Genomic DNA, 12,307 nt, shown 5'->3' with positions numbered 1-12,307 from the left:
CTTTGGATTCGTTATAAATAAAAAGAAAAATTCAGTACTCTTATCCACTTATTAAAAGACACAGTTAACAAGATAACTAACCAATCGGCTTATTTATAGTCTTACTTGCAAAGCCGAAAATTTTAAACCAGTCAACCACCTTGAAAATCTAATATTTGCATTTCACTCGTGACCTTTCTATGTTTATGGTTTAATCACTGGTTATCACATCAGTCAGATAAATAAATGCAAATTTGATTCACAAAGGTTAAGTCGAGGTATGTCCAACTAGTCAGTAAGGCCACATCACGAAACACAGTGAAGGACAGTCATAATATTGAGTAAAAATATTTTCGAATTTTATTTGCAGTCGATGGTAGAAGAAAGTAGTTCACTTGTTTAAAGGTTCCTGAAATGTATGAAGTACGTAGGAGTAGCTATGTCACATTATGACGAGTATCTACAGACGTTGAATTTTTTTTTTTTTTTTAGAATAAGTACTTATAAATAAGAACTCGAATATTTATCCGAGTCATGAAATAACCACTATATAGTTACGTGAATGTGACGTAATAAAAGCTGAACATTATAGCTTTGGTAATGTCATATTGAATTTTTGACCAATGAAAATATTTTATTATTTTCTCATATAAATTTTATCGTAAAACGCGTTGATCCTTCATGAGGGGAAAAGCTTTTAAAACAATTAGTTTTGTTGTCCAATGCAGCACTCAACCACTTAAATTGATTTAACTATCGATACCTTTATAATTGTTGAAAGTGCATTTTAAGTAATTAATTCCACTTTATTGTATTTTCATTTGACTTATTACAATTATATTTTCGGTGTTATTTTTTTCGTCCCAGTTGATTGTGTGGTGTTGTGCGTGTCACAATTTCCTAATAATTACATATACCTAAATAAGCGGTTTTTCAAGGCAGGGCAAGGCTTTTGAATAGCATTATTTGATTTTACTTATAACACCTTACATATTGTATTTGCTTCCTGTGACATCCTAACCTTACTTGCTTCCCGTTTGGCAAAAAGTGTTAAACGTTAAATATTCGAACTAATTAAGTATAAAAAATAAACATCGATTAAAGTTAAGACATACGTATTCTACTTACAACTCATCAAATTCAATTAGCAATAACAGAAAAAAAAACATTTCTTAGACTTTTTTGGGGTCCACACTGCATAGAGAAAATTATAACCTCGCTAAATGTTAAATTCTATTAACATGCAGTATGAGCTGTCAGCGATTAATCGCAAATACACTTTAATGAGACAAATATTTTAAATAAAACATTTATTAATATCAAATATGTTATTACTTTATTTACATAAGCTTCAACCGTATTTTCTCTGGAAAATATTTGGTAAAAATTACCACGTGAAACACAATATTTGTATGTAACCACAACCGATACGTAAACAATATTGGTCCACAAATAGCAGCTTCAGAGGGGTATTTCGAATCACTGGCTCTCCCATATTAACCTATATGCTTTACTCCACTAAACATTATCCGATGAACACGTTATGGCGTATTTTATTTACGTATCTTTGAAGTGGGGCAGTCCCCTGAAAGGGTTAATTAGGCGAAAGATTCTAAGGGCTGTGAACTGAATGATCGCGTTAGACAAATTATACCGTATTATTGAGCAAAGAACATATTTATAAACTGCCAGACATATTTCCACAAGCTCCTATTATATTTCCGACCTTTTGTAAATATCGTATTCTATTAATATTAACAGAAATACATTTTAATAATGGTTTATAATTAAAATCTTCTAAATGTATATTTAGTTTAGCTAAAATTTGGCAGATCATTAGTAGTGAGATATAAGTGAGAATTTTAACGAAGTGTGTTGTGGATAATCATAATTATCAAATGTTGAAGCTAGCTTAAAACACAGGGTAGGTACCTGAATCGTTATAGATTGAATTAATCACATGACAAGCTCCTTTGAAGCTTGTTACATAAAACTAACAAAAAAAATATTCCTTACATTAATCTTTCATATTTGGAACATAAAGATTATCTACCAGGGCTGTTCTATGATTAATATCACCATGTTGCTCTTATTGGCAACGTCGTTACATGCCTTGGCTTCGAGCTGACACCGCAAGTGTGAACTAGGAGTGAGTATAATGTACATACATACATACATACATAAAATCACGCCTCTTTCCCGGAGGGGTAGGCAGAGACTACCTCTTTCCACTTGCCACGATCTCTGCATACTTCTTTCGCTTCGTCCACATTCATAACTCTCTTCATACAAGCTCGGCGGTTTCGGGTACTTTTGACCTGACCCTTTACCAGGACGTCCTTAATTTGATCAAGATACGTTCGTCTAGGTCTTCCCACTCCGACCTTTCCCTCCACACTCTCCTTGTATATCTGCTTAGTCAACCTGCTTTCATTCATCCTCTCCACATGACCGAACCATCTTAACATACCCTTTTCTATTCCTGTAACTACATCTTCTTTCACATCACAACATTCCCTTATCACGCTGTTCCTTATCCTGTCACTCAATTTCACACCCATCATACTCCTTAACGCTCTCATTTCCACTGCATTTATTCTGCTTTCATGCTTCTTTTGCCATACCCAACTTTCACTCCCATACATTAATGTCGGGACCAACACGCCCCTGTGCACAGCCAGTCGAGCCTTTTTGGATAGTTTCTGACTGCTCATAAAGGCATGCAAAGCTCCATTCACCATGTTCCCCGCGTTCACTCTCCTTTCAATATCACTATCATACTTGCCATCTGATGTAAACTTTGATCCTAGATATACAAACTCTTTCACTTGCTCCACTTTTTCTCCTCCAATCAAAATATTACATGCTGTCATTTCTTTCTCCATTTCAAAAACCAGTGTTTTAGTTTTACTTACGTTCACTTTCATTCCTTTCTCTTTTAAAGCTTCATGCATACAGTTTACCATCTCCTGTAACTCCTCCGCTGATGACGCCAGTATAACCTGATCGTCGGCATAGAGCAGACATTTGACGAGTAACTCATTCATCCTTAATCCACTTTTAGACTCTTTCAAATCTGTCAAACAGCTATCCATAAATAGGTTGAACAGCCACGGTGACGCAACACATCCTTGCCTAACGCCTTTCTCAATCTTAAACCACTCAGTGTGCGCTCCGTTTATCCTGACACAAGCACTCGAATCCTCATATAAGGATTTCAGTGCTCGTATCAAGAGACTGCTCACCCCATGCATAGAAAGTGCTGACCACAATTCATTCCTCTCAACTCTGTCATAGGCCTTTTCCAGATCTACGAATGTGCAATAGACTTTTTGACTCTTGGCCAAAAACTTTTCGGCTATGCACCGCAAGGAAAAGACCTGATCAGTACATCCCATTCCCTTTCGAAATCCCGCTTGAGCATCCCATATTTTGTCATCAGTTTCATTCCTGACTCTATTAATCAATACCTTAGCATACAATTTGCCGACGACGCTAAGCAGGCTTATACCACGATAATTTTTGCAGTCCAGCTGTGACCCTTTTCCTTTGTAAAGTGGCACGATAACAGCCTTACACCAATCTTTTGGTACTCGGCCGCTTCTCCAACACAAATTGAAAAGGCAGTACAACTGACTAGCTACTACGCCTTTTCCTGCTTTAAGCATCTCGACCGACACTCTATCACACCCAGCAGCCTTTCCCGCTTTCATACTCTTAAGTGCTTCCACAATTTCGAACATTTCAATTTCGCCTTCCATCTCATTCTCTTTTTCTTCGCTATAGCAGAAATCTTTCTTATTTCCTTCCTTTTTTTCAAATAAAATATATATATATACGGGACAAATTACACAGATTGAGTTGGCCTCGAAGTAAGTTCGAGACTTGTGTTACGAGATACTTACTCAACGATACTATATTTTATAATAAATACTTATATAGATAAACATCCAAGACCCAGGCCAATCAGAAAAAGTTCTTTTCTCCTCATGTCCTGGCCGGGATTTGAACCCGGGACCTCCGGTGTCACAGACAGTGCGTACTACCGCTGCGCCACAGAGGCCGTCAAAACAATAGCCGTCAAGTCAAATAAACTTTCAAAATAGTCCTTCCATATCTTTAGTACACATTCTTCTCCTTTCACAACGCTACCATCCTGGCATCTGATCCTAGTCAGCTCTCTGGTTATAGTATTTCCTCGGGCTGACCTTACGGATTTCCAGAATACTTTCAGATTTGACTGAAAGTCTTCTGATAGCCTTTTATCAAAATCCTCTTTATACTCTTCTTTCTTTCTAATCACAGCTTTCTTAACCAAATCTTTCATTTTCTTATATTCCTTACGTGCTTCATTCACATCTTCATCTATAACCTCTTGCATTCTTAAGTTAGCTTTTGCTGCTAACAAATCCAGCCATGCTTTCTTCTTTAATCGCACAAGTTCTTGCACATCTTTACTCATCCACGCATTTTTGTGATTTTTTCCTTTCCTTCTTCTACTTACACCACACACTTCAACAGCTACTTTCACAATTCTTTCTTTAAATTCCTTCCATCCATCTTCAATATCGCTCATTTCCTCTAAATCTTCAAATTAGTATAATGTATAGCATCACTATTATATATTTCAAGAGGCCTTGTAGTTCACAGCAGTTTAAAATAAGACTACTCTCACAATCTTGCCGGTGGATGTCGTAAGAAACAACTAAGGGAATAATCTTTCAGCAAAACCGTAATACAAGCTTTATTAGATATGTGTCTTACATTATTTTATAACGAAATGATAAATTGTTACACATTTAGTGTATAAAACAATAAAACATTAATTGAGCTCCAAGCATAGATAAACCTAAACTAAACCTAAAAATGCCTACCGAAAATACAAACCGAAAGGCTTATATTTTCGGCACAAATAACCAAATGGCAAAACCCAATCATGCGTACTTCACGATACATAACCAATTTAGTGTAAAAGTAATCTTTTTCGCCACACATTTCGCCCGATGTTTCTAAGCGAATAGCTTTTTGAGAATCTTACAATCGATACAAATACACAATGGAGCTTCCAACCCTTATTCGTGTCCCTTCTAAAATACAATCGCTGTTAATAATATGAATTATTTCAATATTTTGTTTAGTAGGAACCGCATAAAAAGATTTTTATAAGGCGCGCACGAGTTACTCTCTTAATATGCAGCGTACCTATAAATACAGCGTGGTCTATAGTCTATACGCTTAAGTCCTTATCATCTTCCGTACGAAATATATTTAAAAAATTGCCAACTTTAAATATACATATTTTAGTGGCTAAATAAAATTGTAACAATCGTAACTTTAAATAAATAAAGTTTAATTTTAAAGATTTGGTTACAACTGGATCTCATCTGAAGAAAAGCTAAAACTCGCGACTACTATATTTTCCGCGCTCGATATTTTTTTTAGTTTACCAAATACAACAGCAAAATAGCTTAATTTTTTTTAATCAATGACTAGAAAATAAAAAAAACGAAAATTCTTCTACGTTGGTTTGCGGCCACGTAAAAATGAAAATGTTTTTGGTACACATGTCAGCCATCAGAGTCTTGAATGAAAAACAATTTAGCACTGGATATTAAAAACTGTGTATCGGACGGTTTCAATATTCAGTTTCAATAGTTAAGGATTCGAGGGCTGCGTTACTAACTGACCGCAAAATTGATGTAGGAATTTGGTACGTAGAGCGCCTACAACAACAAATGTTTATAAAATTAATAACTTTATAGGTGGGCAGGTATATACTATATACCAATAAAAGTCATATGTTAGGGTAAGATTCGGAGCGAGAACTCGACAAAGATGAATTTTCTGTCTTTAAAATTTATGTTGATGATTTAAAAAAAGCTCGCAATACTGTTTCGAGACTGCATGCAAAGTGTATTTCGTACTTTAGTTATGATACGAGTAGCTAATTACTGATCTGAATTAGAAATGGCAAGTAAAAGATATTGAAATTTTGGACATTAAGATGTTCAACGATATTTATGCACACGCCATACCGCTCCAATATTTATGCCTTTGCCTAGAAAAGGATACAAAATGAATAGGCCCAAAAAAATATTCTGTCAAAAAATGCAGGTATTTTTAGTGGAAGCACGTGCGTCTGTTGACGTATCGGTACATCCATATATCTGTAAGTAAAGCGATCATATTTCAAAACTCATGGCCGCCGATGCTCGGACACGTTTCACAAACTCGGGGACCGTGTTTCTATTTCGATTACTGAATATTGGAAATAAAATATAACCACCGCTATCGCTTTTCGACGCGACGACGGGCGGAAATAAAGCCCGTCGACAAATCGACAGTAGTTACAAAGTACAGAATACAGATATTGAGCTTTTCACAGAATGTAAATGCACGCATACTATATGGTAGCACCTGGTCTAGTAGAGAAAAGAAGCCAAGTGGGCCACGTGCTCACTGTAAATGTATCACTAGAAAGCCTTTCCTTGGGACTATGCGATTCTTTTGGGTGATAGCTAACAACTTCTTACCATTATTATTCTTAATTCTATCATTAAGATATCAAGGTAAACGTGGCCTTAAAGTTTCATGCGCTCATGTGAATAAATTTAATAGAATTACCTACATAAGTTACACAAGCTATTCCTTGGAACTCTGAAACCCCACTTTCGGCACATCTTGATAGACACCTCATGTAACAACACAAAGTTTCCATTTCGTGCTACTCTCACCCCTTTTCGACTATAGTACCATTTCAAAATTTGTAGAACAGCAGCCAATTACGGCTGGTACCAGTACCAATAATATGGGTACGAGGGAGCGAGGGTAGCTAGATGAAGTGTAACTGGTAGACTTCATCAATATGGTGTTAATTACTACAGCGACTTTCAGTGAATTTCATATCTCAGATCTCTCCAGAAAAGACAAAAAATGGGCAAAGCCAGATAAAAGTAACCGATACAACACTTAAATATATTATCTACGTTACTACATCTGTACTTTTTTTTATTTAACACCGGCACTGCTCGTGGATCGCACACGTCAACAAACCACACGGCGGCGCTACGTACCTACGCAAATAAAATGAATTTTATAAAATAATGTATTATTTGCTTTTGTACATATTATAGCGTCCACATTTACCTATTATGTATCAGACCTATCTGTATAGGTTGCGGAGGTCAGATGGGAGTCCATTCGTGCAAAAACCTGACTTACCCAATTCAGAATCATGGTCGTAAAAGCCGTACCCGGGTGTCTCTCCAGAAAGTTGAGGATGTAAATCTTGACTGAGCTGGCATATCGGACACACAACCCAAAGCGAGATCTGGATCTAGTGGGTAGTCGAGTTTTGAAATTATTAGCTGTAGAGTTTACAATAGCTAATAAAACATCAAAGTCAGGTGTTTATATGCGAAATTATATTGCACACATTTAACCTCCACGACGAAATTGGAATTTTTAATCTAGAATACCTTGAGTAAGTAAGTTATAAGTTTTCATGATTATGTAAATTACGTTTAATAATATGTTACTGGATAAACTATTTCATCAAGAAATCAACCCAAAAATAAGAATTCTTACTGATCTATACTTAATCTTAGTCCTTATGAGAAAATATCTACTCTGTAAAAATCTTTAATACCCTGCATTTCCTCCTGTAATCTTAATGTTCTTGACATCATATCTTTCAAACTATCCTTGCAGCCGTCCTTTTGGAGTCATCTAGATAAGATATTAAAATTGTTGAGATATCGCCGTCAAATGATAAGAGGTCGCTTGCGCATATTACCTGTATGCATTTCCACATGAATAAACATCTTTAAGATTAACAACCTGGACAATATTTCTCGTACTTACATCAACACTTTTATCAGTACTGACCTTCAAATACGCATAATTTGATTCACAATCACCTCCCAATGAAGAGTTGGGACAGGTAGCGTTCATTACTTGGACAAAGCAGAGTGTTTTCCACGTTAAATTGAGTGTAGAGAGGCAATTTGGCCCGGACGTCTGCTCCCGACGTGGGGTCAGACAGGCCGAGTTTTTTAATTTTTGGCCCTCGTTCCAATGTGCGTTGTTTGTTTTACCAGAGTTATTGCCGGCGTTCGACTGCCTGTATTTTAAATGACCTGTCGCGTCGGGGTTTTTAGTTACATCTAGATTTTATTTCGAGAAAAAAAATATATTTTGGGGTTACAAGTCAGGACTACCAATAGCATGTGGATAGTATTGAGGAAATCCCTAACTATAGAGTAACATTTTGCATGTGAAAAAAAATCTTACACCTAATCCATTATTTAAATAAAATATATTTAATTGAGTTTTACCTATGTTAAATAAAAACCAAACGTCTATTCAATCCGGATAAGCTATTTAACTGTTCATCAAACCATTCACGAGAAAACTACGAATAAATACCAGCCAGCCAGACGGCCTCTGTGGCTCAGCGGTAGTACGCTTGTCTGTGACACCGGAGGTCCCGGGTTCGAATCCCGGTCAAGGCATGATGAGAAAAGAACTTTTTCTGATTGTCCTGGGTCTTGGATGTTTATATATATAAGTATTTATTATAAAATATAGTATCGTTGAGTTAGTATCTCGTAACACAAGTTTCGAACTTACTTCTAACTCAATCAGTGTAATTTGTCCAAAAAAAAAAAAAAAAAAAAAAAAAAAAAAAAAAAAAAAAAAAAAAAAGTCGAATTTAAGTTTATAACAATAGAGTTGTTATATGTTCTCAGTTCTCAGATATAATATTGCATATGGGTACTTCTTGTATTGATGTAATAAAATTGCTGATTAATGTAATGACGTCATCAAAACCTAAGTATTATTTTATCTAATACCGCTTTCAAAGATGCAGAAGTAGTCCAGTCACATAATGTTCTACCAACGGCCTGAACTTTTTGTCATCTTTCACTGCGTCATTAATAATACTGAAATATTCAATTTGTTCGTATGTCAACATAACAGACCTTCGAATATTTCAATTCAGTCTGCGATAGCTAAATTAAACTGCGCATCCAAAAGCCCGCAGCCGCTGGGTGCATTTCTCATGAAATATTTACACCTTTCAACGTCAATGGCCCATTGAGCATTTGACTGCATGCTGCCACAAATATTGTAAGCGACACATATTATTTCTATGTAATCGTCAACATTCTTATTCCTTCTGGCATAAGTTCGGGATAGGTTCCGGATATGTTTTCGTTAAGTGAACGCCATTCCCCCTCCTTACCCTACATTCTAATCACTCTGGAAAGAAATCCAGTGTGCGCCTTGACCATGATCATGATTTTTATAGCGATATAGGCCTCACGACTGGCGTCCATTTATAGGGGGACTTAGTGCTTAAGGGTCATAGTTATACATCCATTTGTCTGAAGTGAAGGTTTCCTCACCATGGTTTCTCATATCGTAAGATTAATGGTTAGTACACAAATTAATGTAGGTACATGACTTAAAAAGAAGTCATTGGTAGGTACATGGCCGAGGTAGGATTGTCCTCTTAACTACTTCAATAAACTGATCATTTTTTCTGTGGTTCTTCCAAACAGTAGAATAAATGATACCTATTTATTGTATGCCGTGTGGTTCCCGGCACCAAAACAAAAAAGAATAGGACCACTCCATCTCTTTCCCATGGATGTCATAAAAGGCGACTAAGGGATAGGCTATCAAACTTGTGATTCTTTTTTAGGCGATGGGCTGGCAACCTGTCACTATTTGAATCTCAATTCTATCTTTAAGCCAAATAGCTGAACGTGGCCTGTCGGTCTTTGCAAGACTGTTGGCTCTGTCTACCCCGCAAGGGATAAAGACGTGATTATATGTATGTATGTATGTATGTATTTATTGTACTTAAGTAGCTTATATTTAATTTTAAACACAAGACCTATGTTTTAAACACAAGACTTTATTATTTTTAGGGCTTTTACCCATAACGACACCTTGTAGCAGGTATATTTCATTCACAAAATGTTATCAGTTGTAGATTTACTCGTATATCATTAGGTATCTAAGTAGGTACATACTAATTTAATTATAAAAAATAAAAATGGCAAATAACAATGAAAAACATTTGTCTATTAAAATAAGGGTACATTAAGTTTCATTACTCTTTTTGATTTCTTCCAGCAATATATTTGTAACAGGATTATTAACTAATTCTTTCACTCTTTTCCCATATGCGAACTCTATATGTGTAAAGTCTGTTGTTTTATTAAAAACAGAAAATCTTTTTATAGTTCTCAGCTTACTAACTAGTATTTTTACATCTTCTATGTCACTCAATTTATCAGATTCACTTGCAATCAAACTCAATGGGACTGTCACTTTCGTAACATTATATTGAGGGGGATATATAGATGAATACAACGCAAAATTTTTCCCAAATCCATAATCAAATTTTTGGAATTGTTTATCTCTATACCCCTGAATAAAATGAGCAAAAGTCTTTGTAGATGCACCGGCCGGAATGTGGCTATCTATTATATCAATTTTATTTAATGCTAAGTTATTAAAATTTGTCACTCCAAAGTTTATGTAATAGTCAAAATCACACACTAGTACAGATTTGTTACATTCAATACCCTGTCTCGTTCTTCTGACATTTTCAGTGAATATTTCATGTATGCCGAGATTATCAAACATAACAATTAGGAACTTTAAATACCGGCCCAAAAAATTTATAAATGGGTACTCTATGGTATTGACCCATGCTACTGGCGCCAATAATACAGCGTGATTAATTTTTTCATTATACTCTGGTTTTGAGCTGCACATCACAAAAAATATAGTGGTTCCTTGTGAAAATCCAACATATGTTATTTTTTCTCTAGATGTCACCCTGAGGATGTAATCGATGCAGGCTGGCATATCTTTAGTTCCCATTTCCTCAAAGCTGAAATCCCAATACTCCTTTTCACTGAAGTCTCTTGTACTTCCTCTGCTATATTTGTTTCCTCTTGAGTTGTATAGCCAGATGTCGAATCCAGCATCTGATAGTTGATAAGCTAGTGACATCGACGGTCCTAACACCAGCCATGAATCTGAACTGTCAGCAAGACCATGAGCTAGCAGCACCGGCGGTCCATTGCCAACTATTCTGAACAAACTCACTATGTAACCATCTTCTGTTTCCACTAGATGTTTCTCCGGTCGATAACCATATTTACCGATCAATTGATATGAATCTAAGTTGACATCCGAATCACTGGAACTAACATAATTTAACTTGCAATTTACAAAAGAAACTAAAATTGACAAAATTACGCAACAGCGAATCATAATCGCTTTTTAAAAATAGATATTCGTTGCAAAATACGTGGAGACATGACGAAACACCGGTAACAAATAAAGTAAATTCATAGTTGGAATCAATATTTACCTTCGCGGCCATGGAAGTAAGTGTAATGTGGCCAATGTCAATGAGAGAGAAGAACTGGCTTAGGTAGCCGCCTGACCTTTACTTCCAGAGCTCAACGACCTCACCGAACGAGACACCTATTTTTTGTTGCAACAAGTATGCCATGAAATCATATATACAACAATTTAATCAATTTTAAGCAATTTAATAAAACTTGTATTAAACGTTTCAAAGCTTTTCTATTCCGCAAAATATATCTGTTCTTTTCTTACGAATTACGAATTCGCTACCCACAATAAAACCGACTGCATTTAAAATTATAATACCAAGAAGTCGAAGACCAAAATCCTCAGGGAAGTGAGTGAACACCCCAATTTATTACTTGCATATATATATTGCCATCTAAATCAGTTTGATACTCTATACTTAAGCTGTTTTGGTGTAAGTCAAACATTCAGGTGGGAACTAAAGTAATTCTGCTTTGGTTTTTTTGGTTTTGACTCTTTAAGTTGCCGCCAATTCTGCTACAATATAACGAGCATGTTGTTTTTTGTGCAATAAAGATTAAAATAAAAGATTTTAAAAAAATCGTATGCGCAAAATCTAGTGACTACGAAAATTGCTAGATTTTGCGCAACGAGATAGCATAGACATACACTTATAGAAATTCAAAATCCTTCAACACCCAACTTATAGTTTTATACTTAGGTGACCAAAATAAAGCCGAACCTTTCAGTCTTTTCAAGTCTGTTGGATATGTCTACCCCGCAAGGGATATAGACGTGATCATATGTACGTATGTGACGAAGCTATTTTCTAGGTATGGATGTCCTACCTATTTCAGTAGAAGTTAAAAATGTAGGATTATTGCCTTGACAGTTAAAACAGGCAATGTCAGTAAGGTAAGTCCATCGATCAAAAACCAGAATATTTGCGGCTATAAAGTTAATT

At 35.7% G+C, this 12,307-nt stretch overlaps 1 protein-coding gene across 1 annotated transcript; it reads right to left on the bottom strand.

Annotated features, from left to right (window-relative positions):
• Window positions 1–9,933: 9,933 nt before the first annotated feature.
• LOC106134677 (lipase 1) lies at window positions 9,934–11,331 on the bottom strand. The gene has a single exon (XM_013334776.2). It carries the CDS (start codon window positions 11,275–11,277, stop codon window positions 10,093–10,095), a length of 1,185 nt encoding a protein of 394 aa, XP_013190230.2. The 5' UTR covers window positions 11,278–11,331; the 3' UTR covers window positions 9,934–10,092.
• Window positions 11,332–12,307: the final 976 nt, after the last annotated feature.

Source organism: Amyelois transitella, chromosome 9 (genome assembly GCF_032362555.1).
Source record: "Amyelois transitella isolate CPQ chromosome 9, ilAmyTran1.1, whole genome shotgun sequence".
Taxonomy (NCBI): Eukaryota; Metazoa; Arthropoda; class Insecta; order Lepidoptera; family Pyralidae; genus Amyelois; species Amyelois transitella.
The sequence above is the reverse complement of the archived record's forward strand: the minus strand, read 5'-3'. Positions and strand labels throughout refer to the sequence as shown.